The sequence below is a fragment of the Podarcis bocagei genome (assembly GCF_964188305.1).
Source record: "Podarcis bocagei genome assembly, chromosome: 5".
NCBI lineage: Eukaryota > Metazoa > Chordata > Lepidosauria > Squamata > Lacertidae > Podarcis > Podarcis bocagei.
The window spans coordinates 22,828,133-22,855,534 of NC_138129.1; the positions used below are offsets into that span (position 1 = coordinate 22,828,133).

Below are 27,402 nucleotides of genomic sequence, written 5' to 3' on the forward strand. Positions count from 1 at the left end.
TGGTATGTAATTGCACTGCGCCAACCTTCCCCCTTTCCCACTTGGTAAGTCACAGCAGTGCCACCAGCCACTACCACTCCTGCTACCCCATAACATGGTGTGAGTGGTGAATATGCAAGAGGTCTCTCAAACTTAATCATTTCTGCAAAATCCATGAATGCACAGGAGCAGTCTCTGGATATGGACCTTAATACCTCCTGGCTTTGTGTTGGCGTTTAAGCAGCCGTCAGCAGGGGACTATGAAGCAAAATTTTGCGGCAGCGATGGAGAACCTGTAGCCCCCTGGATGTTTCTGTACTACAACTCCCCTCACCATGGGCTGTGCTGGCTGGGACTGATGGGAGTTGGAGTGCCACAGGACCAACGCCCCTGCTTTACAAGATCCAGATAAGCAGGAAGCGAGGCAACGAGCTCCATCTACGTCAGTAAGCAATCACGTTAGCCCTAAAATTGTAAACATAGTTTTATTGCCATTCACTCATCACAAGGTAACTCTTTCTCCTGACCATGCGAAAACAAGATGGCAGCCTACAGAGACATGGGTGCAGCCCACATGCCACAGTTTCCAAAAACTAGCTATAGTTTTTACACCAAGAGTCCCACATGTTCTCATTTCAAATGGACATGATAATGATTGTTCCCCACAGTTAACCTTGGAGAAGAGAGCTATTAAATTAGAATGGGCCAAGTCCATCCAACTCAGCAGATACAAACACAGGTACTGAGCTTAATATCAGAGTAATAGGATTAGTTCATAAATTAAAAAAATACCAAAAAAATCATCTGTTTCAATCTTTCCCCTCCCCACCTCAGAAACTCCTCTGAATTGATAAAACTGTCCAGCAAATATGCCTAGAAACTCCATGTCACGTCTTCCCACCCTATTCCCATTTATTAAAAGCAAGAAAGGAGAAGGGGGGGAAAAACCCTAATGAATTAAACCAGGACTGATCTTCCTGCATGCCTGGAAGTAATTTACATGGCAAATGTCCCACTTCAGTTTTAAGCATCCAGTTATTAAGGTCATTTAAAGGTTTCTTCTCCATCCAAAAAAAGAAAGAAAAGAGGAACTTGGTTACGCTGTGCTCCTGGTGCAGATTCTCTTTAAAAGACTTTCATACAAAAGAGCTCCACCCCAAGAGAAAATGCCAGGAAAATAGATCTGTGTCTTCGGGAGTGATGGCGAAGCCCACCGTGGAGACTTCTGGGTCTGCTACAAGTATTCCAGCTCCAGTGCGTGTCGCAGAGCCTCAAGGTCGGCGTGGCAGGAGATCCTCCAGAAAGGCATGTTGTGCTAGGAGGAGATGTTTTAAAACAGGAAAAGGGTCATAAGACGTTCCCTGAATCATCACCCAAACAGTGGTAATTGAGTAATGTGACCAGTTTCATTTATATAGAATCTAAAAAAGACATGGATAATCATTGTATGCGGGTGGGGCAGTGATCAAAAGAGAGACAACCATTACTCATCAGCCTCAGCCAGCAGGGCTGATACCTAAGGATGATGGGAGTTGTAGTCCACAACATCGAAGGGGCCACATTTTCCTCATCCCTGATATACAACTGGCTTGCTCTATAGTTTACATCTCATTTATAACATTTATATTCCACCTTTCATCCAAGGAGCTCAAGGCACCATTATTATTATTATTATTATTATTATTATTATTATTATTATTATTATTACTACTACTACTACTATTACTGCTACTGCTGCTGCTGCTGCTACTACTACTACTACTACCATAGGCATAGCCAGGATTTTTGTTGGGATGGGGGAAGGAATTTGTTAGGAGGGGCAGGAATTTGGGGGGAGGCAGAAACAATGTGACTGGTCAGTTACATTTTTCTATTGTTTTACTATGCCCATGATTTATACCCCACCCATTTGGCTGGGTTTCCCCAGCCACTCTGGGAGGCTTCCAACACATATAAACACATAAGAATACATCAAACATTAAAAACATTCCAATACAGGGCTGCCTTCAGATGTCTTCTAAAAGTTGTGTAGTTCTTTATCTCCTTGACATCTCATGGGAGGGTGTTCCACAGGGAGGGCGCCACTGCCAAGAAGGCCCTGTGCCTGGTTCCCTGTAACTTCACTTCTTTCAGGGAGGGAATTGCCAGCAGGCCCTTGGTTCTCCCCTCTCTCCATTTTACTCTCACAACAACCCTGTGAGGTAGGTTAGGCTGAGAGACTGTGATTAGTCAAGGTCACCCAGTGAGGTTTATGGCTGAGTGGAGATTTATGCCCTGGTCTCTCAGGGCCTAACAGATGGCTTTTGTTCATATCTGTCTGCAGTGCATTTGACATCTTTTCACCCCACCTTAAAAAAACGGTGCAGGAGCCAAGGTGGAGTCCTTTGATGTAGAATAATGCATTGAATGTGCATACCAACTTTTGTTTTGGTATTTCAGACTTCAAGGCAAAAATCTCATTGTGGTATTATTGTGGGTCTTATTTTTAAATCTGAGTGGACTATATGAAATATATATGTAAAAGGTGTGAGTGCTATTCATATCTCCATTATGCAGAGATTTACTCTCTCCCACTGTTAAAATGCAACTCAGTCTGCTGCTGAGTAATTATTATCAACCACCCATTTCAAGTAATCTGCTATTTCCCCCATTTCACCAACAGATGAATAATCACTGCCTTAGAAATATCTAGGAATTATCTGAAGAGTACAGTGGCTGGGCTGAGATTGGAAACCAGGCCTGCCAGATCTAAATCCAACCTCATACACATGATTATAACTGATTTATCACCATTTTCTTCCCATACTCAAGACACCCAGTAAAGGTGTCACAACTGAGAAATCGGGTGGTTTCATGAACCATCCGAAATTTGGATTTGGGACTGGGGAGAGGTGTGCTGAAATACTTGCTCAGCTTTCTGGATGGACAAATTATTCTCCCCTAGTCTAGCCTACCTTATAGGGATGCTGGGAGGATAAAAAGGAATGATGATGCCACATATGGTGATCAAACTGGGAGGACTGGTGGAATACGTGTGTGATGAAAGTAATGTAAAAACATAGTATTGGCACAAAAATGGAAACAAGAAGAATTACCGATGAAAGAAGAGTGGCAAATGAAATTAATGGACTACCGTATTTTTCGCTCTATAGGACGCACCCGATCATAGGACGCACCTTGTTTTAGAGGGGGTGAACAAGAGAAAAAAATCTCCCCCTCTCTGTGCAGCACCCCTTCAGCGAAGCGGCAGGAGAAACGGAGCCCCTTCCATTTTTCCTCCTGCTTTGCTGAAGGGGCGCTGCGCAGCTCTCCCTCTCTGTGCAGTGCCAGGAGAGCAAGAGGGGTCGGTGTGCACTGACCCCTCTCGCTCTCCAGGCTTCAGCGAAAGGAACCTGAAGCCTCCGGAGCACAGTGGGAGCGCTCCCACTGCGCTTCGGAGGCTTTACGTTGCTATCGCTGAAGCCATGGAGCCTGCATTCGCTCCATAAGATGCACACAAATTTCCCCTTAGTTTTTGGAGGGGAAAAAGTGCGTCTTATAGACTGAAAAATATGGTATGCAGAACTAGACAAATTGACAGGAAGGATTCGAAACCTGCGGGACCAGAGATTCTTAGAGGACTGGAGTAAATATTTGAATTATCTGAAAAGCAATTGTAATAAACAGATTACGCTAGTAGGATTGCAAGAAGTTTTATGAGGAGGATTCTGCCAAATATTGCAAGGAAGATTATGAAGAGAATATCAGTTAAGGATAATTAAAAGTAATAGAGAAATTAAGAAATGCAGATTAAGTGATAAAGAATGGAAAATCTTCAGAGGTAAGTCTAAAATATTGTATAACATAAGAAGTTATGTTAAATGACTGTTGGAAATGATATGTTAAAAAATTAATAAAAATGTATTTTTTAAAAAAAGAAAGTAATGTAAAAACAAATCCGAAGTCAGCCGCCTGCCCTTGAAGAAGAAAATGCCACTACTTCCACCTCATTTGTTCCTCCTCTGCTTTCCCCACATGGCTCTGCTTCCATTTAAATGATCTGTTTTTCTTTCTCTGAAGAGATGAGATGTTGGCAGCGCAGCCACGCCTGCTGCTCAGCTCCCATCCATTCATCACTCGCCCCGACAGGTGAAGAGAAATGACCCACTCAGGCCGAGAGATATCATCAGGACTGCCCTCCCCATGGGTTTATAGAGCTCAGGTGTGTAGTCACCCTTGCTAATGATCATCATCAATCAGAGGCCCTGACAGCTCCGGGCAAAGAATGTGCGCCCATTAAGGGGGAAGAGGCTTAAAGCAGGAGACACCAGCAAAGGGGGCCCCCTCTTCTTGCGGCACAGTTTGTAAAAGGTATTGCTTAACCCCACTGCCAGGGAGCCGGTGGCCTTTGATGCACCTCCGTGCACTGACCCTGTTACCTTTGAAGTTCGCGGGAGCCCTGTCTGAAGCTTCGCGCTATTATTATGACTTCTTCACTTTCTTCCTAATGCATTTCTGGCGTTAACTTTTAACTCCTGGAGAACCGACCCATTTGCTGGGCAGCTGCTCAGCTTACAGAAATCTAAATCAGCCCGACAGTGCATGCACACAGGGGAAAAGAGAGGTGTACAGCCTAATGAGGCAAAGAGTAGCTTTCTGCAGTGTGTGGGTGTATGGGTTTTCATTTGGAAAACAGCGCTGGGGGAAAGAGATGGGGGGCCTTAGGTCCATGGTAAGAACATATACCTTCCACACAGCAGAAGGTGCTAAGTTCAATTCTCGGCATCTCCAAGTTGGGCTGTGAAAGACCCTGTCTGAAATCTAAGAGACCCCCTGCCACAGATCAATGGACGCACTAGCAAAGCAACTTTGTGTGCTCCACCCCACACACAGCAGAAATGAGGAACAGCAGATCTCGACGCACTCACTGACTCACTCTTACTCCTTATTTATGTACCTAACCAACAGTTGTTAATCAAGAGCAGTTTCTGTAGCAAGTGGGAAACTGTTGGAAATTCCTCAACGGCTGAGGGGGATGGAGAGAGGATTTACAGTAGGAAATTGCTCACAGTGCTTTATGAACTTTCAGGCCAGGAAAAAAATAATGAGCTAATTTCTATTCACGATTCAGGTAAAAGGTGAGAATGCTTTCTGAGCTATTCTTTTAAAAGTGGGGTTGCGAACCTGAAAACCGTACCTTTTTCGCCCCCTGTTCCTCTTCAACACCATCTCCTATTACGATGTACACAGCTTTCCGTCCAAACCTCTGCATTATCCTTTCAAAACAGCTCTCTTTCCCTGCATAACAAAAACAAATCATTATTTTTTCTGGGCAAAGGTGATAAAGGAACTGAGAGTCATTTGTTCTTTGTACGAGGGTTTAGGGGCGCATTCATCTAGCCCAGGGGTGGGGAACTTCAGGCTCCCCTGACCTGTCTCTCTGGTCCTTGAAACTCTCCCTGGGCCACACTCAAGGGCTTTTGCTTGGCGGGCACACTTTATGCTGGTCTGGATGGAGGAGAGAGAGGATTATGTGCAGAAACTAGCCCTGCCTGGGCAGCCCCTGCCTTTGAGAACCTCCAGGGGTAAAGTCAAGCCACTGTGTTAGCAGCACCAAAGCACAAGCCTGGACAGTGTGTATGGAGGTCATGGACTGCCCAGACAACCAGACCCCCCACTCTCAGCACCATACTGAATTCCACTCATGGGGTTTATATCCAACACTATTCATACTCACAGCAGACCCACTGATATTAGTGGACATGAGCAACCTAGGCCCATTAAATCAACAGGTCAACCCTGGATGCAACCAATTGTTCTTACCTGTCTTTGTTGCACTATAAATATTTTCAATTGGGAAGACAGTGCCTAGTCCATAAAGCAGGACTTTTGCAAGAGCTGGTATGAGCTGGGTTGTAGTCACCAAAACATTTACACAGTTGGGCCTGCAAGACAGAAAGCAGTGACAGAATTAAAGTCAATGGGGACCCCTCCCTTTCCACCCTCCCCCCAAGAGATCTTTGCTTTTCTGCTCTATTAGGCTAAACTGGAAGCAGGATATAAGGTTTGCCAGCAACGAGTCCCTTGAAATCAGTGATTAACACAGTCAGCAGTGGCTAGACTCTTAAAACGTTTTTCTCCCTCCATAATTTATTATAACTCAAAACTAGCCTGAAAGAGGAGTACGTCACAAGTAATCACACACTGGGGATATAAATGGTGTAAAACTCCAATAGCATTTACACTGCACCCCCCTTGGGCAGCTGACTCCCTTTATTGCTTTCCTGCTTTCTGCACAAAACTATTATATCTGGGAGCCAGGATTGTTCTGGTTTTAGATCTAGTTCCCCATCACATGTCCAGATGTGGCCCCCCACAAATTTGGCCAAAGGTGTCCTATAAATAAACGTGCCTCGGTTTGTTTGGAGAACACAAGAGGAAAGTAAAACTTCTTGCAGCCTGGAGACGACTCCTTAAGCCGTTCTTACCGGGAATGTATCAAATCCAGAGCTTTCAAAGCATGTGTTAGCCAGAGATCAGTCAGCGCTTCCAGTTCTGCTCTTAACTGCAGCCAGGTTTCCCTCTTAGGAGCTCCTATTAAACCTGTGGATAGAGAAAGCTGCGTTTGTAGCTGGTTCCAATGGGAAGGCGCGGAATAGCTTGCACATGGCTTCTGCAAAGCCATGGAATCATTGAGTTGGAATGAGCCAGAAATCCAACTAGTACAACCTGATGCCCAAAAGGCAGGGCCATCCATCCACCAGCCGCCTATACGTGCCCCCCACCTGCGCAGTTGATAATCACCATGTGCCAAAGAGCTGGGAGCGAAACTGTATTGCAGGGAGGTGCTTGTAACAAAATGAAGCAGCACATCGCTGGTTGGTTTTCCCTCCTAAGCCACTTGTGGTAGAGCTTTCCTCCCCACATCCCATCCCGCCCCCAGCAGGCCCCAAGTCTCAGTGCTGCAGTCTCACACGGTTTCTCCTTTGAGTGGCTGCAGCAGCCTTTGCCAACCGGGTGCCCCCCCAGTTGTTCTTTCAGTTAGCTGTGCTGGCTAGGGCTGATGGGGAGTTGGAGTGCAGCCGTTTGGCCAAGGATGCGCTACAGCTTCACCCAGTCCTGAACAGCCCTCCTGTTCTTCCAACTGCACAGAGCCAGCTTCAGTTTCTCTGGGGTGTCCTCAGGCAAGACTCCCTCAGTGGGCCACCTTAAATGGGAGCATCCGATTTAAGTGCTTTGGTTTTTTAAATTTAAATAGCACCTTGCTGGGGCTTCATCAAATGGCCTTTTCCCTTCCGACAGCTTCGGTGGGGCAGGGATTTCATGTGAAATTGCAGCATGGGAAATCTACCCACATAATACAGTCCTGATAATGACACACACCCCCCCCCCCGCTTGTACCTGCAATTTAAAGATTTAAAAACCAGACACGTTCATTGCATTCGTGCAATTAGTGTCATGCCTCATTTGACCTGTGATGCTCAAATTGTGTGCACGTTTCCCCTGAGTTCTCTTCTCCTACCCCTCTGTGCACATGCACACCTTCTTTACGGTTGTGGGATACTGCATTCTGAATCAGAGGGTCACAGCGAGGGGCTTCTCTCTTTCCCTATGAGCTGTTTTCCTTATCACACTCGCCCTGTCCAAGGTGCTTGACACTTGCAGGGCGAAAGATGCAGGTGCTGGTATGTTTTCTCCTGCAGGAGGTCAAGCAACATTGGAAGGCCAATTTCGGTAAGAAAAGTAATCCTTGGGGAAAGAGGTAGGAGCCTTTGGCTCACTCACTTCCCTATATACCTCGGGCAGAACATTCCTACAACTGAGCACCATGTGTAGTTAGAGGCTTATGCTGCCTCGGAGCAGTCTTGGAAAAAGTTGTGTTGATGAAGTCAAAACTGGCCCAGAGTGGGTTTGGATTTTTATTGTTATTTTTTTACATTTATCAGCTGTTAAATGTTTTATGCGTGCCTTTAAAAACATATTCAGCAGAACATGCACCATGAACTTAAACAATAACCATTAAAGGTGCAGGCCATTTCCTGCAGATTAGTGACTGTCTGAAAGGAGCCAATGGTCTGAGCTGAAGCAGACAGCTAGATAAGCCCAACCAGTTATTATTTCTTCAGTCCCCCTGAAAAGCTGTGTGCCAAGGTCATTATTCTGGATAATAATGGCAGACAATGCACGTTTAAAATACCTGGAGGAGCAATTGCCGTTTCTCCCTCCCTCCTTTCCAACCCCTTCCTGCCTTTTTGGTGTTAGTTCTAGCTATGTGACGGATGTGAAGATGCAATGCTGAGCAGGTTCTACCATGAACGATGCTGGGGCTGCATTGTGGGGCTCCACAATGTTTTGTAATGGAATTGTGAAGGTGAATGGCAGGCTTTCTGGTGAAGCTCCCCCACTCCCCTGCCCAACTGGACCGTGGCTACAGATCATAGAGTTGGAAGGGACCCTGAAGAACATCTAGCCCAAATAACTAAAATGCATGAATATGCAGCTATCGAACCTGCAACCTTGGTGCTATCAGCACCACGCTCTAATGGACTGAGCTAACCTGAAGTCGTTAGAAAGTTTTTTGAGCCCCAGCACCCCAGGAGAGTTTCTATTAACCACGTTTAGTATTACATTAGCCTGATTCACAAGGTGATTTCCCTAACTTCAAGTGTTAGCCTGGGTCTATGACAGTGGGCTGCTGCTGCTGCTGAGGCAGATAACTGCTTTTCTGTATGAATTGAAAAACACCAGTGACTAAAAGCAGTATATAATGAAAACATTCCCCACTAGCAGATTCCCCTCTGGAGCTGCTCTGTGAAGATCCCAAGCAAGTTGGTGCTGATGGAGGAAGGGAATACATCTGTGTGTGCATGTCTGTGTATGAGTGTGAAACCCAAGACCAGTTCTCTAAGATCTTAAGTAGAAGTCTTTCCTAGCGCTCACACTCACAGAATCACAGATCATAGAATTGTAGCATTGGAAGAGACCACCAGGATCATCTAGTACAACCCTCTGCAATGCAGAAATCTTTTGCCCAAGGTGGGGCTTCAACCCATGACCCTGAGATGAAGAGTCTCAAGCTCTATCAACTGAGCTATCTCAAGAATACAGGCCCTTTAAACTGCTCACCGGCCACCTTAAACCAGGCAATGTAGACCTAGCAATAGTATCTCTCCACCTTCAACATATAATAAAAGCAGGACTGGGAGTGGGGTCCAGAGCAATAACGACCCCAGTATTTTGCTCCCATGACAAGGCTACCCTTATAAGATCAGCCCATCGTGTGACCCAGCTGCCCCCAACCTGCTGCCCTTCAAATGCTGTTGGACTACAAACCCCATCAGCCTCAGCCAGCATGTCCAATGGTGGGATCCATTGTACAAAACATCTGGAAGGTACCAGGTCAGAGGAAGGTCGCTGTGATCTCTCACCAAATTTGTTAGGAGAACTGGAAAATAAACAACATCCCCCCCCACTTTTTTTTGGTACTTCCACGTCTCTAAATTGCAAAATATGCAAGCCGTTCTCTGCATCTGCTCTGAAGAACAGGAAGGCAAGAGTCTTAACAAGGATGCAAAGGAGCCTTCCCTGATGGGTTGGGGAGACACTTACCGCCGACATTGTTTTTGTAGGTGTTGTAAAGTTCTTTCACCCGCCGGTAGCGGAATGCTAATTTCCTCATCCAATCAACTCCCCCGTGAACTCCCGAGCCCAGACAAAGATTTGCTCCAGCGGTTGAACTGTGAAAGCCATCTGCTGAGAAATTATATGTGCTGTGGCAAAGGAAGGAGGAGAGGGGAAAGGAGTGAAATTATAACCTACGCTTCCCATTAGGACGGATAAACTAGACAAGAGGAAGACATGCTCCAGACTTCTGGCTAAACTAGAGTCAGTGGACGATGAAAAGAAAGTGTCCTTCCCCATTTGCCCTGTAATTTTGTCCTCTCTTCCTATGGTATAGAGATATCAGTTGATGTACATTCGCTCACTGAAAAGGGTCATCTATTGACTCAAACTCTCAGCTAGTTACCATATGCTTTTATCAACATGCTGATGAAACGAAACATAAGATAAAGGCAATGAACGGTCCACCTGGAAGCCGGCCTTTGCAAGTCCCCACAGGATTAAGGGTGTCTGAGCAAGCAGTTTGTGAAAGCAGGGAATAACTGCACTGCAGTTCTGAGGCTACTGCATATATGGTCCTAAATCAGATTTAAAGCAACTTGGCTTTTTGGTGGCCCCATCAATGGGTTGGCCCCAGTGACAAATATTCCCTATATTCCCTTTGCCCAATGGGAACTTGGGCTCCAATGGTGAAGGAATGGGGTCACAAGCATATGGTTTGATTGTTGGAGAATTAATTTGAAGATAAGAGATGCACCCCTTTGTCAAGTGTCAGGTGCATTTAACTCTTCTCTGAAACTTCTGGTACTAGATACGGTAACTGCTTGAAAATACAATAATGAGATAACTGCACTCTCCCCATAGAGCAGAAAAACTGGCCAGATCAAAGAAAAAACGGCTAAATCAAGCAGCCTCCAGTATATGTCATTGGCTATTCTCCAAGTATCCATAAATAGCTGGGGGACTAGTTACACTGCATGCTGCAACACAGTCGCCTTACCTTAAATCTTGCCCATTGTCGTCTGATGACACATCATCTATGTGTATCTGGTCACAATCCTGAAAACCATTTCCAAAAACAATCAACCAGGAAATGAGTATTGCTTTGTAAAAACAACAATGGAGAGATTTTGTGCAACAGAAACCATGCTGAGGAAAGATTCCCCCAACAATTTCTGGTCAATTATAGTAATCACATTACAAGCAACATTTCAGTCAGATACCACATTCCCAGAACACGAGTTATATGCGGTTAAACACAGCAATTCTCACAGACAATAAGGTCACTCATACAACTCGGTTACCCACCTAAGGGTAAATTGTTTCCTATTCATTCCAGGCAGTGTTGAAACATGCAAAGAAACATCATTGTCTTTCAGGAGGACAGCACCATTAATCGTTTCTATGCCTAAACCTACAAACTTCCTTCTTTAGAGAGAACAAGGTTCCAAGGAAAAGGAGACCAACACCAACATATATACAGTGGTACCTCAGGTTACATATGCTTCAGGTTACAGACTCCGCTAACCCAGAAATATTACCTCGGGTTAAGAACTTTGCTTCAGGATGACAACAGAAATCGTGCTCTGGCGGCAGCGGGAGGCCCCATTAGCTAAAGTGGTGCTTCAGGTTAAGAACAGTTTCAGGTTAAGAACGGACCTCCAGAACGAATTAAGTACTTATCCTGAGGTACCACTGTATCTCTTTCCAATAATGGTATTGTTACATGTGTCTCACTTCTGAACGTGGTGAGAAGTTTCAGGGGGAATGTTACCTGGACTTGGCTTACTCAATATAAGAAAATAGAGGAGGGCAGTGTACACAACATACATTTTAAAGCACCCCCCCATAGCAACTGTAGTATGTTAAGGGATCTAGGAATGACAGCTTTGTGAGGGGTAAACCACAGCTGCCAGGACTGTTGTCATGAATGTGCTTTAAATGTATGATGTATACACAGCCAAGGTCTGTGGCCTTTTTATAGCATTTGCTTTCTGTAAAGGTACCAGTACCCCTGACCATTAGGTCCAGTCGCGGACGACTCTGGGGTTGCGCGTTCATCTCGCTCTATAGATTGAGGGAGCCGGCGTTTGTCCGCAGACAGCTTCCGGGTCATGTGGCCAGCATGACTAAGCCGTTTCTGGTGAACCAGAGCAGCGCACGGAAACAAAAATTTCCTTACAAAAATATAATTGAAAGCAAACAGCAGGCACTCCTACAAGGCAGCTGATCTGCTGCTCCACACTAGATAATGATGATGATTTGTTGAATTTATATACTGCCCTATACCCAAAGGTCTCAGGGTGCTTCACAGAACAAAACCAGAATATAAGACCACAAACTATATAATCAAAATAAAAACAACAACCCAATAGCCCCCATCCCCCCAAAAAAAAACACATTTTGAAAGGGCACAGGATGTCTCAAATCAACCAAAGGCCTGCTTAAAAAGGAATGTTTTTGCCTGGCGCCTAAAGGCAAACTTCCCTGGGGAGAGCATTCCACAGATGGGGAGCCACTGCGGAGAAGGCGTGTTCTCATGTTGCCACCCTCCGGACCTCTCGAGGACGAGGCACATGAAGGAGGGCCTCAGAAGATGATCTCAGGATCCAGGTAGCTTCATATGGATAGACCTGGGGTCTTGCAACGCACATGCAACGAACAGCCTTCAGCAAACAGGTGCATACTCTGTATCCCACCTTATTAGCTTTTGCACCATATTTCCCAATCTCTGGTGGCTATTATCTTCAAAACAATCAAGCAAACTCCATCTCCTAACCTACTAATGAAGAACCACTAATTCATCAGTGTTGTTGCACTCAGGTTCTATAGGCTTCCTATAGACATGTGGTTCACCACTATGAGAACAGGATGCTGGACTAATGGGCCACTGGTTGGATCCAGCTGGTTCTTATGTTCTTATCACCAAGCTGTTAGTTAGCAATCTGCCTAAGAGAGGAATGCTCAGCCACAATAATTTTTACACCACCAAACAAATGTGCTGATATGTCATTCATAGCATTGGCTGTTGTTTATCAATGACTGGAAGAAGAAAAACAGGGTAGTGATGATAAGGGCAGAACTTGAGGATGACAATTATTCCATGCTAATTGGCAGAGTTCAGCACCTTCGAACTGTGTCAATACAAAAAATCTTAAGGAACCAGGAACAGTGGCCTGCCAAGAACTCTTAGGGGATGATCATTTCTACTTGCTGAGCACAGAGGAAATTGTGACAGAAAAACACTACAGCTATCAACCTTATTATTTGTGCATGCCTATAAAGTTATACAAAAACTTTGGAGGAGAAAAGCAACCAAAGCCCATCTTGGTAGATAACGGACTTGGAGTTCAGCCACTGTGAAATATGCACTCTAAAACCTTATCTTCCAAGTTCTTTATTGTCTGAGTGGAGGAGGCCTCAACCTCAAAAACTTTAACTATGTTATTTTAATGGTTTCTTTATTTGGTTTGACATTCCAAATTCCTAAAGAGTCAGGAAGCTTCCTTCCGTGACCCTCGCAGGGCAGAAACAAAAAAATCATGCTGCAGTGAGTGTACATGCAAATCAGAAAATTGCTTCCGCTACCCCCCCCTTACCCCACCCCAAAACTATCACATTGACTTGGTATTTTCACAGAGTTGCAAAAGCTTCAAGGGAGGAAGACTTTTACTGAGTAAAATTTAATGAGTAGGGTGGGTGATGGCAAAACTACACACTATGCTAACTGCATTTAAGGTGATCAGTTTTTAAATAAAAACACTGAGAAGCATTTGGAGCAGAGCAGATGAAGAAATATTAACTTTTCTTGACGGAAATAGCCCTGTGAAGCTGTTGTTTGCATCAGGAAGGAAGCTCATTGAGTTGTAGAGTTGGAAGGGTCACCAGACGGTCATCTAGCCAACCCCCATGCCAGTGTTGGGCCTAACGTAAAGGATCCAACGGTCCAGCATAGTTATAGGTGAGCGAAGAGATTATGGCTATATACTACACCTCCAAGATCAGAGGCAAGATGCTTCTAAATCTCAGGTGCTAGGGATCATGAGTGCAAGAGGGCCATTTCCCTCATGTCCAACTTGTGGACTTCCCAGAGACATTTGATTGGCTGCTGTGGGAGACATGATTCTGCACTAGATAGGCCTTTGGTGTGATCCAGTAGGGCTCTTTGTACGCTGTTCTGTTTTGGAAAGACAGATCAGGATCTGAGGGGCCAAGGGCAAGGGCACAGAAGGCCAAAGGCAGAGTCCAGAGAAGACAGTGAGATGGGCAGGGCAAGATGGGTGAGGTGAAGCCAGGGGAGGAGGAAGGGGTGTGGTGCGTGCGGGTCACCCTGGGTGTCACCAGTGAGGGGAGTGACAAAATGCCGGGCGGCACTCACCGTGGGGCCTGCAATGCGCCAGAGCCACAAGTCTCTCCTGGGACAGGTGGCTTGGGCGCGCACCCAAATGGTCTGCCCACCGCCTCCCCCCCAGCTGAAGGGCAGCTGAGTGGGAGGAGGCAGGCAGACTCCGGAGGCCCCGTGGTGTGCCCTGCCCCTATGAGTGGCTCGCCCCGCCCCTGGGCACACCACCCCAGGTGCCCGAGTGGCTTCCTCTGCCGCTGGGTGAAGCACCCAGATGCTGCACTGCTATTTTCACTGATGGGTTGCTCAGAATAAGGAGCTGATTCTGAAATCTAGACTTTACAGGGCCCGATAGATTCAGGTAGGCTGATACTGCAGCCTACACAGCATCCTTCATGCCCAGAGGTTGGCCATGGTTGCCAAAAACCCAGTACACTGGTGGAACAGGCGATAAGGTGCCCAAGGCTGCTTTACTGAGGCTCCTGATTGAGACCTGCCCCAAGCCCAGGATCCTTACACGATACAAACATGGGATTCAACCCATGCACATTTACAGGTGTGTTTCTTTAAACTTCCTTGACGTTCCTTAAAAAACCAAGGACCATCACAGCAGAGACACAGATCCTGCTTTCGCTCGCTTGTGTGCGTTACAAGCCAGACTTTTGCTGAAGGCGAATCTGATATGCCAATTCCATGCTGATAGTAATATCTATAGTTCCTTCCTTCCTTAGTCACTTTTCAGGCTGCATTTTAAGTGAGGGCTGACTCTACAAACATGGCCCAAGAAAACAAAATTAAAAGCACATTTCTGCTGGCACACTCGCATGCCTTTCCAAAATGATAAAAACATTCTCAGCCGTGCATGCGGATTGTGAAAAGCCACGCTGGAATAATATTGTCGCAGCCCACTCAACTTGAGTTGCACTGCGCAGCGCAATTATGTCAGGGGAAAGGCATTTGTAGGGGGGGGGGAATCTGCTTTTCTCATTTGTGAATGAATTGTTCTGTATGCTAAAGTTTGACAACAGTAGCGATCACATTTCTGACTTAATAAAATACCATGACACTTAGTGAGACACTACCTCATAGTCCGTTGCCGACCGACACTATCATGTTACTGGGTAAAACACAGCAAAGCTGGACAAGGCAAGAATGTAGACCATATTTTACTACAGTACTTGGTTACCAGACTAATTTTTCATTCTTGCAGATTTTGCTTTTGAGACCTTGGTGAGCAACGAGGAGGATGTGAACATCTGGGTGGCTCAACATGAGGCTCCAGTTTGGCTTGAATAAAGTTTGGTAATGAGGACATTTCCAAGACCAGGCTCCACATCTGTTGGCTTTAACTGATATGCTGAGATCTCATAGGGATCTGTGATTGCTGTGCCTCTTACAGGCCATGTGGGTAATTAAAATAAACCACAAGCACTACTTGTAGTCTCCAAGAGCAATTGCTATGGTGCTGTAATGTTTAGATCATCTCTCTCTGGTGATCAAATGCGAATCGGTATCTATAAATAAGCCAACAGGAGATGGCAGGCTCGCAAGGGAAATTCTGGATTTTATGGGCTCCAGAAGTTAGAAGATAGGATTGTGATTTTGTAAGTTGTCCAAAAAAAAGAAGAAGAAGCCAAAATTCTTGTATTCTGCCCCTTAGGACTTATGCTTGCAAATGACACTGCAGTTTCATTCCTAGTATTGTAATTTTCTAGCCAGTATGGAATTTGAATGCATACACACCCACACCCACCCATACCCACCCTGATACTACAGACATTTGGAAATAGAAATAAAAGTAATTTACAAAGTTACTTTGGTGCTCTGATTAAAATGTGTACGTTCCTCGTTCAAATATAGTTTTTTATTTCTTTTCTGGACATCTCAGCCTAAGACAGAATGACTGTCCCGCCCCCCTCAAAAGCCCATATCTTACAATATGAACATTGGTTGGCTCTCCTATAAATATGATTTCACTGTCCAAGTAAACTTTACTCTAACAGATCAACATGTTAATGTGCTTGAGAATTTGGGCTGCTAATTTAAAGCATTGCTTTGGATACGCAGTTCTTTAAACACTTCTCCAACAGGGCAAACGGACTTAAGTTTCAGAATGCCCAGTTGATATAATTCCATGAACATGGATGTTAAAAGTGCCAATACAATTGCACAACCAGGAGCAAAGCACATCAAAGCATCCACAATGTGTTCAGGGATTACATCACACTCGGTAGAACTTCCCACTTTCCATAGGAATGGAAAAGCAAGAGGTTAGCTTGAACCAGGGACTAACGTGAACAAAATTTACACCTCCCTGATCCTCTTGGTCTCGCTACTCCTCCAGCCTCATGAATGCATCTTATTTACATGCTAACCTACAAATAAGCCTGCTGGACCAATTCAGTTTTGGGTTATCTAGTCTTGCTTACCTCCTCATATACCACTTGATGGTGCTACAACATACTGCAACTCTGGCAGATCAAACAGGGCACAATTCCCTCTGCTTGCCTTTCTACATCCCTCTCTTTCACTGACTCTCTTTCTCTGCATTTCTTTAGGCCAGCTAGACTAGATGACAGAGATGCAGTCCTGGCATTGTCTTTTTACACAGAAGCTACAAACGTGACTGCATCTGTGGCAGAGGAGGGGCTGCTTGAACCTTTCTCTATTACCTGTCCCCCCCCTCCCCCCCGGATCCAATTCCCTCTCCCAGGGACATTTCTTCCTGCACAGGAAACATATTTATTTCCTTTAAGCAGAGAAAAAGCACCAGGAAGGAGCAGTATTGATCAAGAAAAAGTGGCTCCATACCCGCCCACTCAACTCTTCTGTTCTGTGCAACTGGAACTTTTACAAGTGCCACTTAATGTTTGTTCTGCGCTAGCAAGGAACCGATCCTTTAGTGTAGCAGCACCTACACTCTAATATTAGCCAGGTGTGTCTGTTTTTCCTGTTACTGGTGCCTTCTGAAAACTGCTTTGTTCAGGAAAGCCTACCCAGAAGACATGCCATTTTACGACGTGTATTTGTTTTTAAATGTAGATATTTTGATAATTGAGCCTATTTTTAATTTTATTGGCATTTTCTTCTGAACATTTTATATCGTTTCATGTTAAATGCTTAAAGGGACCCCTGACCATTAGGTCCAGTCGTGACCGACTCGGGTTGCGGCACTCATCTCGCTTTATTGGCCGAGGGAGCCGGCGTACAGCTTCCGGGTCATGTGGCCAGCATGACTAAGCCGCTTCTGGCGAACCAGAGTAGTGCACGGAAACGCCATTTACCTTCCCACCGGAGTGGTACCTATTTATCTACTTGCACTTTGATGTGCTTTTGAACTACTAAGTTGGCAGGAGCAGGGGCCGAGCAACAGGAGCTCACCCCGTCACGGGGGTTCGAACCACCGACCTTCTGATCAGCAAGTCCTAGGCTCTGTGGTTTAACCCACAGCACCACTCGCGTCCCTGGTTAAATGCTTAAGAGCGCTGTTTCTCTAAAAGTGGACTTGGGGACTTTGGACCACTTTCAAGCCTGGTCCAGTGCCTCCTGGTTTGCCTGTTGCTCCCATTAGCTCCACCCTTTGACTGGTCCAGTCAATGCCAGCACCAGCAATTCCTAGCATGCCTAGTGAAGATAGCGATGTTCAAGAGTGGAGGAGGGAAAGGTAAGGGCCAGGGGTGATTTTCAAGGACATTAGAAATCAATTATGATTACAAGCAAAAACAAAATCTCAAAGCAGGAATGGAAAGGGTATAAGAGAAGAATGTTATTAGATGAAGAAAATGTAGGAGTCCAAGCGAGGAGGGATGTAAGTGAACTGCTGAATAGTGTGGCTGGGGAGAACAGGTACAAGTTGAAAACAATGGGCCAGGGTCTTTCACAACAATTTAGGGGGATAACTCTCTTCTTCTGTGCAAAATCAGTATGGATGACTGATAGAAGGCCATTCAGTTGGAACGAAGCTGCTATTTAGCATCGTATGGGAGCTTCCCTTAGCAAAAAGGAAGCTTTTCCCCACTCCTCTGAACAAGCTACATTTTCAGGGTTCTCGGGGGGACGCTATGACTGTTAAAGTGGTATAATGGTTCTTTCAAAGGTATAGATGATTTGCTTTCTGAAACTCCATGGCAATGGGTGTTAAAGAAAGAGAAGCTGCGATCTCTCTTCGATTTACAAGCATCTTGTCTTCCAACACAGCACTGCTTTGGACGTACCAAACTCCACCTTGCATGAGAAATTCTCTCAGTGAGCAAGCAGGGGGACTGACTCTAAGGGGGAAAGGGGCTTGTGAGTCGGTTACTTTCTCTGTCCCCTGCCTGCCTCACCTTCCCTGAGAATTTTTCAGTGTGAAGTACCATCTTGTGCTCTGGGGAGCAAATGCAACGTTGAACACACAAATCAGAAGCACCTGAACACTCCTTCAGCATTTATGCATATTTAACTTTGCACAACTGCAACCTTTGACACTCTCAGAAATCAGACTCCAATTCTTATAACACAGGGTTTGCTCAGGCAAATAACCATTCCATCATGAGAAGAGAGAGTTGTGGTTTTTTGTTTTTTTTTCTATACTAGCCTCCTAGAGCCAGTGCTGTGTTGTCTAAGGACATCTCAGCCACAAACTAATGCAAACTGCTCCGTCTAGCTGGCTAAACTAAGCATATTTTTAGCACTGCAATTGCTGGTTTGCCATGGGGCAATACACACTTTCCTTAGTCAGGGTCCATTCCGTAATCAAATTGCAAACAGAATTTGGATCCTTGCACCAAACAGATTTCAAGCTTTTGGTTTGCTTGAAGTATATTTAAAAAGACAAATCCTTAAAAAACAGCCTTAAAAAGATGAAGGCTGTAACTGCTAAGATCTCAGACTGCAATCCTATACACATTTACCTGAGAGCAAGTCCCAATGAACTTAGTAGGACTTACTTCTGAGTACTTATGTAGACAGTCAGTCCCAAATGCCTTCCAGAATCCCAAGGGCACCATTTGCCCTCCCACATTTTTATAAAGCAGGACATAGTATTGTCCCGTTTTCTGCAAGGTGACACCGGACCCATTTACTCAGATCAATAATGTTTACATAATTTATGCCATTCACATGCTGTTACTTAAATTTATGCAATTCACATGGCTTTGGTTCTTTGGGTTGTAGAATTCTTGCTTTTTGAACTGCAGCAGGCCAAGAAACCCAAAATTACTGTTCTCTTATGTGGGATGGGAAATAAAGAGGTACAAATGTTCAGGTGGTTAGGTAGAAGTTTTCCCTCCCTGTCTCATAGCACTAAAAATCAGGGTCATCCAGTACAACTGATTGGCAACAGATTTAGCGCAGACAATAAGAAGTACATCTTCACACAGCATGCAGTTAATTTGCGGAACTCGATGCCAGAAGACGTGGTAATGTCCTCTAGCTTATGAAGTCTATCAATGGCTGGGGCCTCCAGGTTCAGAGTCAATATGCCACTGAATCCTACTTGGTGGGAGCAGCCACAGGAGAGAGTTATTGCCTTCATGTCTCGCTTGCAGGCTTCCCAGAGGCATGTGATTGGCCACTGTGGAAAAAGGGATCCTGAGATGGATGGACCAATGGTCTGATCCACCAGGGCTTTACTTTTGCCCTCCCTGCTTGCAATGGTGTGTCTTCTAATATGAAACAAGCCCTTGCTTGCCTCCTGGTGAGGAATTGACAGCACATATGCTAATCCTCAGATGCTTTTGGGTGGTCTGTAGCCTCTTGTTAGAATCACAAGAGGCCCAGATTTCTGGCTGCAGCTTTGGCAACGTGGGATCATGAAACAAGAAGGCCCAGTAGAGATTGTGGTTTCCACGATCTGGTGGTGCCTAGTCCCTTTTCATTCCTCCTGACAGACGAGTGGTTTTTTGTAATTGGGTCTAGCCATTATTGAACAAGTATATCTCAGAGGCAAGTGCCACATGCTCATGAGACACGGCTTCTCTTTCACCACAGCATGTATGAAAACAAGAACCGCATGCAGCTGAGATGAATGCATTAGCTGCAGCTCGTGATGTGCTTCCAGGTGGTCCCCGCTCAGTAGAAACCTATGGGTCTCAAATGGGCGAAACTTTGTAGAAAACAGAGAACAAAAAAGATTGGCTTCTTTTCTGAATGAGCAAAAAGTGATGGTGGCTGTTCAGAAGGAGTCAGGCTGACACTTCTTTAATGCTTTCCCCCTTTTACTTTCATCCCTAATCAATAAGACTGCTGGCAGAGCCTGTATTATTTATTATTGTCACTGCTTTTTTCTGGGGGGAAGGGAATGCAGGGGTACGGATACCCCTAAACAGTTTGTGAATCTAAGTTTGGCTTCATTGAGGGGCAGTATTTCAATATGGGTAGGAAATTGAGAGTACGCCTAAACATTTTTTTTAGAAAGAAAGCACTGATTATTATCATACAGTGCCCAGCTATTTCAAATGCTGTGATAATGATGAAGATGATGGGGAGGGAGGGAGGGAGGGAGGGAGGGGAAGATAATAGGAGATACTGATCTGCATCTATTTAGCTCTTGCTATGTGGGCTCAAAGCTAGTTTGATACATGGCCCTTGGCTCTGCAGGTAATTTAGCTTCACCAATTTATTAATGTTATGCTGATGATGATTTGGGTTTACCTGCTGCAACTTGAGTGTTGCTTTTGTATTATTGGGTCTTGATCACATGAAGGAGCCAGCTTATTTCCACCCCAAACTAACTAACAAATAACCAATAAAACAGGAAGCCCCAGGAGGCACAGGTAGCAAAGGCTTCATTCTTGAAATTTAGCAATACAGACACACAAAATTGTGACCATAACCCTCCTTTCACTGCCAAATAACCAGGGAGGAAAAACGTAAAGAAGACAGATTCAAATACTCTCAAAATATAATTTTACCTGCAATTATGTGCAATCCTATACAGACTTACCCAGGAGTTCAGTTCTACTGAACTCACTGGGGCTTACATCTGAGTAGACCTGCACAGGACTGCACTGTAACAAAACTTTGGTTATAGAAGGACAAATGTTTCCAAAATGGGTAGATAAAAAGGACGTATAAATTGAAAGGAAACCAATACCTACCTCGAGGTCATTAAAAAACAGGTGAGTATCTGCAAGGTTGAAGATCATTTCTTCCATCATAAGGCCTATCCGGACGGATGTGGTGGTGTCCTGTTAGAAAGGAAAAGCTGTCAACCATTTTAATATCTTTGGATTTTGGGATTAAATTTTGAGAAAACATATGATACTGAAACTCTACACTGGGGAAAACAAACAAAAAAGTAAGAACTTGCACCAGAATTAGGATATGTAATGCTATTCCCTCCTCTGTTCCTGTCTATCTTAACTTTATATATATAAAAGGATACCCCTACATCTTTCTCTCCCTCTCCTATAAACCATGGCAGCACAATACGGATTTCTATAAGCCTTGCCCTAATTTTTTGCAGATTTCTGTGGAGGCATGTAATTGAATGGTGAGGTTAATCAAACAAATCCGTCTGGGAGAACCTACAAAGCAGCAAAATGCACAGACAAGAGTGTATTTCTGTCAACCTTTGCGGCAAATAGTGTTGACAACGGTTGATGTATATACGCATGGACCTAAATTATTATACATTCTTGATGTAGCTGTTAATTAAAGAAGAATGGCTGCGGTTCCAGCCACATGGGTAACTTATGGGGGGCTGCATTGAAGGAAAAGGAAAGCTCTGATAACTTGATTGCATTTGAACATGAAAGCTAAGGGCCATCATCATCTCTTTTACTCAAAAGGTTTTTGTTTCAATATCCCCCCCCCCGAAAACCTTTGTGGCTATAACAAAAGCCAACAATAAACAGAACAGCACAGAGATTACAGAAACAGCAACTGGCTACTCAAAACGTTCTAAATCCCTTTCCCCACTACAAGTTACTGGATTGCATCTACTTTTTTCTTATATATTTGAGAACAGGCCTCTGCCTCTTTCCAAGGGCTGCATGTGCAGATCACATGGGTAAAGATTTCACCAGGTACGGTCCATGAGTGCACCCCGACAGGGGAGTAATTGTTTGTCCAAACAGTGTTACATGAGCCTACAGTGATGTAAAAGTAAGTATGGGAAATTTCTTGTAGCTGCTGTTAGTTTTAGCACAATGGGCTCACATCTTCTCCTTTGTCGACACTCACTCAATATCACCCTTTCCCATCTTTCTGGCATGTCCCACCTTCCTTTTTAAAAATAATTTTCATTTTTCATTTAAAAAAACCCAACCACAACACAATAACCATTTTTTATTTATTTGTTCACTTGAGATAACCAAATTTACATACTGTTTGACAGTACTAATACTTCTAAGCGATTTTCTTTTTCAAGCGGTTTATGTGCTCCTGCCAACCTAGCAGTTCAAAAAGCACGTCAAAGTGCAAGTAGATAAATAGGTACCGCTCCGGCGGGAAGGTAAACGGCATTTCCATGCGCTGCTCTGGTTCTCCAGAAGCAGCTTAGTCCTGCTGGCCACATGACCCAGAAGCTGTACACCGGCTCCCTTGGCCAATAAAGCGAGATGAGCGCCACAACCCCAGAGTCGGCCATGACTGGACCTAATGGTCAGGGATCCCTTTACCTTTATATATATTCTTTTTTCTAATATTTTTATTGGTTTTCATGATAACAAACATCTTATAACAATAAACATTAAGAAATAAAAAAAAATTTGAACAACTGTATCATTTTGCATAATGTTTGTATTCAATACAGTGTCAAAATATGGAGTTTCTCCCATCCCCCGACTCCCCTCTACCCCCTCCATGGTTCCATGATTTCATTGTTAAATCGTGCATGCCCAAATCATATTTCCATCCATTCATATCTATTTTTATCTATTATGATAGTATTGCAAGTGTTTTTTAGAATCCTGCCGATGTATTTACTTGTATATAATGCTTTGTCATATATGCAATAAAAGTTTCCCGTTCATTTTTAAATTTGTTATCATCCTGATTTCTAAGTCTACCAGTTATTTTAGCCATCTCTGCATATTCCATTAACTTATGTGCCATTTTTTTGTGTGTGTGGGAATTTTCTCCTCTTTCCAGCATTGGGCTATCAATATTCGTGCAGCCATAGTCGCATACATGAAAACATTTATATATTTTTTTGGTATTTCTCTTCCTATAATTCCTAATAGGAAGGCTTCTGGTTTTTTAACGAAGGTTATTTTAAACAATATATATGTATTATTTCAAATATCTCAATAAAATTATAAAAAAATAAAAAGAGAACCAACCACATCTTCTCATTCTTGCATTGGAGTCAAAAAGGCAAATGTATCAGCATTAACGGAGAGAAAGAGATTTAGATGCTTGTTAGCTAAACCTTGTGAAGCCTCATGCCTAAATATTTTATTAGTTTATCTGATCTGATCTGCCATAGAGGGCATAGTCTCCTCTCTCTCTCTCTCTCTCTCTCTCTCTCTCTCTCTCTCTCTCTCTCTCTCTCTGGGATTTCTGTTGACTGGTTTGAAAAGCAGCCTGCACATGATGTTAGCCACAATCCACATATATCCTGTTTTTTTCTTGGGAAAATGCTGCATTTTGATGCGTTCTCCCCCAAACCAGCTTCCATCTGAATGGAGAAAAAGAATGATCTGGCTGCGTTTTAAGCGAGTGATGTGTACAAAGTCTCTGACTACATGGGGAGACTTCAGTGCATGCAGCTGTATACAGCGGGGCTCTCTGCAGATACTCTATGACAGGGGTCAGCAAACTCTTTCAGCAGGGGGCCGGTCCACTGTCCCTCAAACCTTGTGGGGGGCCGGACTATATTTTTTTTGGGGGGGGATGAACGAATTCCTATACCCCACAAATAACCCAGAGATGCATTTTAAATAAAAGGACACATTCAACTCATGTAAAAACATGCTGATTCCCGGACTGTCCGTGGGTCAGATCCGGCCCCCAGGCCTTAGTTCGCCTACCCATGCTCTATGAATTAACTGTGTATGAAACAGGGGCTGAGCCTGCCACTACAGAGCCATGTCACTTCACTGAATGCATGATTAAAATTTATTTAAAGGGTCTTGTGTCTCTCTATTAAAGGGGTAGAGATTTTCCAAGGAGAATTATTGCAGCTGGAAGATTCAGCAGCGTGTTTGGTTATGAGTTAACTTGCTCATTCCTTGTATCTCTAGAGGCGGCAGTAGCCTTGAACAGAAAACATGCTTGGAACTAGGTTATTTTTTAAAGAGAAAACTCTACCTACAATATTCAAGCTTTTGGCGAAAAGTAATAGTATATTTTCAGTGTTCACACTTACAATTTTTAGACGTTTTGTGCCAAGTAGAGATTGTATTTAACACAGTGCTAAGGCTGAGGATCTGTCAGTTGCAAGGATTTTCCTTGCAAAGCAGAACCTTCTCCCCCTCTTGACTCTCTCCACATCTGTTCTGAGGTCCCGTCCGTCCCCCCCCCCCCGCTTGCAATGCAGGAATCTCTTGCCCAACGTGGGGCTCAAACTCACAGCCCCAAGTTTCCTGTTGCACTAGAGGGAATCCTGGCTTTTGCTAGTGAAATTATATAATTGATATAGTTGAATTCTGATATCCTGAAGTACTCTCAGCTTTTCTCCTAACTTTGGTACTCTGCCTACCTATGCTTGCTCTACCCATGTGGCTACCCAAGTTTTTGTTTAATTATTTCCCCTGATTCTGCTAGGCTTGTTTTCTTGTTTTCTTGAGGTTAAGGCATCCTATTCAACATTAGGTAAAGGTAAAGGGACCCCTGACCATTAGGTCCAGTCGTGGCCGACTCTGGGGTTGTGGCACTCATCTTGCTTTATTGGCCAAGGGAGCCGGCGTACAGCTTCCGGGTCATGTGGCCAGCATGACTAAGCCGCTTCTGGCAAACCAGAGCAGTGCACGGAAATGCCATTTACCTTCCCGCTGGAGCGGTACCTATTTATCTACTTGCACTTTGACGTGCTTTCGAACTGCTAGGTTGGCAGGGACATTAAGGTGTCCCTAATGACGGCATGAAAATAAGCAGGTGGTGGCACATTTCATGTTTTAGACCTCATGAATGTCCACAAAAGAACAGGAAAGCCGGTCAAGAGGTTAAGGACTATTCTTTAGCATTTCTCCCATCATGTTTACAAACTTCTTTCCATGGCCTTGAGGGCTAGCAACGTTTTTATTTAAAGAAAAGCTGGGCTTGCTAAATAGCTTTCAACTATGGAGCAAATCCTACAAGGAAAGTCCACATTCTTCTTCAGACTAAGGAAACAACTCACCAAAAAAATGTTTTCTTACTTCTCCCCTATTAAACCCAAGACTTCATATCATTACATCTATTGTTAGTTTGCCTTTTAAGCTTCTTTTTCATTACCTTCATACCGGACCTGCACTGGGGAGCTTTTTATTTTAATTTCCTTTTGCTTTTCCAGCTATTCTTTGGTCCCAACACACCATTTCTTTATAATTTATTACATCACCACAGGCACTTCTATCAAAATGTTCTTGTAAATTTGTTTTAAGTCGTCTCTATTGAATTTAGTTTGATTTTCTTTCATAACCTTTCTCAGACTGAATAAATATATTTACATGGGAATTTTCCTATATCAAGTGTAAGAGGGAGGAGGACGTTCTGTAATTCGTAATTAGTGGCTTAAATTAAAACTCAATATATGCATGCCAATCAAAACTTGATCACCCAGGTGCAGGATCGGGGCAACAGTGTGTGTGTGTTTAAGTGCAGAATCCCAACACACTGAAGACTCCAGCAAGCAAGCTAAACTTGGCTTAGCATCCATGTTTGGTCTCATCTTTCTGACAGGGCTATGGGGAAGGGTTATAGCTCAGTGGTAGAACATCTGCTCTGCATCCAGAAGGTCCTGGGTTCAATCCCTCATATGTCCAGGTGGAGCTGGAAGAGAACATTGTCTGAAACCCTAGAGAACTGGTGCTAATCAGTGAAGGCAGTGCTTAGCAAGTGTCCAGGCTAGGAGAGCTACTCTGATGAGGAATGGGGGGGGGTGGACTCCCCCTGCCCCTGCTCCTGACAAGGATCCTGAAGCTGCCCAGGAGCAGTGGAGCGGTATAGATTTGGAGCAGTGGTTTGCAGAGGGACATAGTTCAGAAGACAACAGCTGGGCAGAACTGAGTGGGGAACAGCTAGGAGAACAACAGGGAGGGAGAGAATTAGCAGACTCCCTTTCGCTGGAAAGTGTCCAACCAATCAGTCTAAGATCATGGAGAGCAAATAAGAAGCACAGAAGGTCCAAAGGTCCAATGGTTGCGAGATCAGGTTGCCAGACAAAGGAAGTGACAGGGGTGGCTCGGGGGGAAGTGGGTGGAAACCTTAATTGGTAGCACCTTTCCTCCAAGAATGGAGTCTTTGTTCTTTTGCTGTGAACATCAAAAATATATTTAACTGGTAAGAGACTATTTTCACTTTGTTCTGCTTATCCATGGCCAAAGGGAGGGAGGAAGCCATTTCTCCGAAACCTGACAGCTAGGTGGACCAACTTCTCATAATAAGGCAGCTTTTTTATGACAGATTGGGCCATCTTTTTCTCACTGCTGCAACTGAGAGCCAAACAACATGTTCCAATAAAAATACACACCTTGTGCCGAAAGCATTTATGTTTAACACCATCCTCCTTTCTGTAATGGCTAGTAGAGCTTACCAACTTCCTGATGCTTGGCGTTTTCCCCACCCTCTGAGGATGGCAGCCAATGATGTGGAGTGGGGATTGGGAAATGTGGAACACAATGTCAGTAGTTGGCTAAGTTCCACTAGCCGCTTTAGAGGTGGCACATTTATAGAACACTGAATATTTGGCCCTGATTGGTCAGGCCAACTGTGGGAACAAAGCATTGCATCAACTCTTGAAAGCATTCCAGTGCATGTTCTGACGGCAAAACAGTACATAACCCAAGGTAGGGTGAAGCAGGATGAAACCTAAGTGGATATGTGCTAGAACACCCATAAGTTAAATACTGTGGCTGCTACCACCAATTATGTAACATGCTGTGCAACCTCTGGTGTATTCATTCCCATAACATTCCCCATTATTATTCTCATTTTCCAGAGGAAGGATGTAAGATGAAGATGATGCTACACCGGTATGGTAAATCATTCAGCTCAGATAAGGGAAGCAAGCATGCAAATCCCTTTTCAGCTCTGAAGCTCACAAGATCTTGGGCAAGTGGCACTTAATCTCAGCCTAGTCTATAACTTAGGGTTGCCGTAATGCTGAAATGCCACTCAAGATCTTCTTGGAAGGGAAGTATATAAATATTATTGCCCAAGGCCACCCAACGGACCCCCAGGGACCTGAACCAGGGTCTCTCCCAGATCAATGCCCGGTTCTCTATCCCTGCTATCTCCAACCTCATGCCCTCCAGATGCATTGAGCTAAAATTCTCATCATTCCAAAACAGCTATGATGTACCTGGTTAGGGAAGGCTGTTCCTTCCTATCGTTCCACAGTAGCTTTATAAACA

At 44.3% G+C, this 27,402-nt stretch overlaps 1 protein-coding gene across 4 annotated transcripts in view; it reads right to left on the reverse strand.

Annotated features, from left to right (window-relative positions):
- Positions 1-445: 445 nt before the first annotated feature.
- EYA2 (EYA transcriptional coactivator and phosphatase 2) overlaps positions 446-27,402 on the reverse strand; it is a 145,739-nt gene continuing 118,782 nt past the window's right edge. For all 4 annotated transcript variants that reach the window (XM_081196334.1, XM_081196333.1, XM_081196332.1 and 1 more), the window contains exons 10-16: positions 21,001-21,090; positions 10,580-10,638; positions 9,568-9,728; positions 6,447-6,561; positions 5,782-5,903; positions 5,156-5,256; positions 446-1,294 (exon numbers count right to left, since the gene is read on the reverse strand). In XM_081196334.1, coding sequence (XP_081052460.1) covers positions 1,214-1,294; positions 5,156-5,256; positions 5,782-5,903; positions 6,447-6,561; positions 9,568-9,728; positions 10,580-10,638; positions 21,001-21,090 — 729 coding nt within the window. In that variant the 3' untranslated portion in view covers positions 446-1,213. The remainder of the gene's footprint in view (positions 1,295-5,155; positions 5,257-5,781; positions 5,904-6,446; positions 6,562-9,567; positions 9,729-10,579; positions 10,639-21,000; positions 21,091-27,402) is intronic.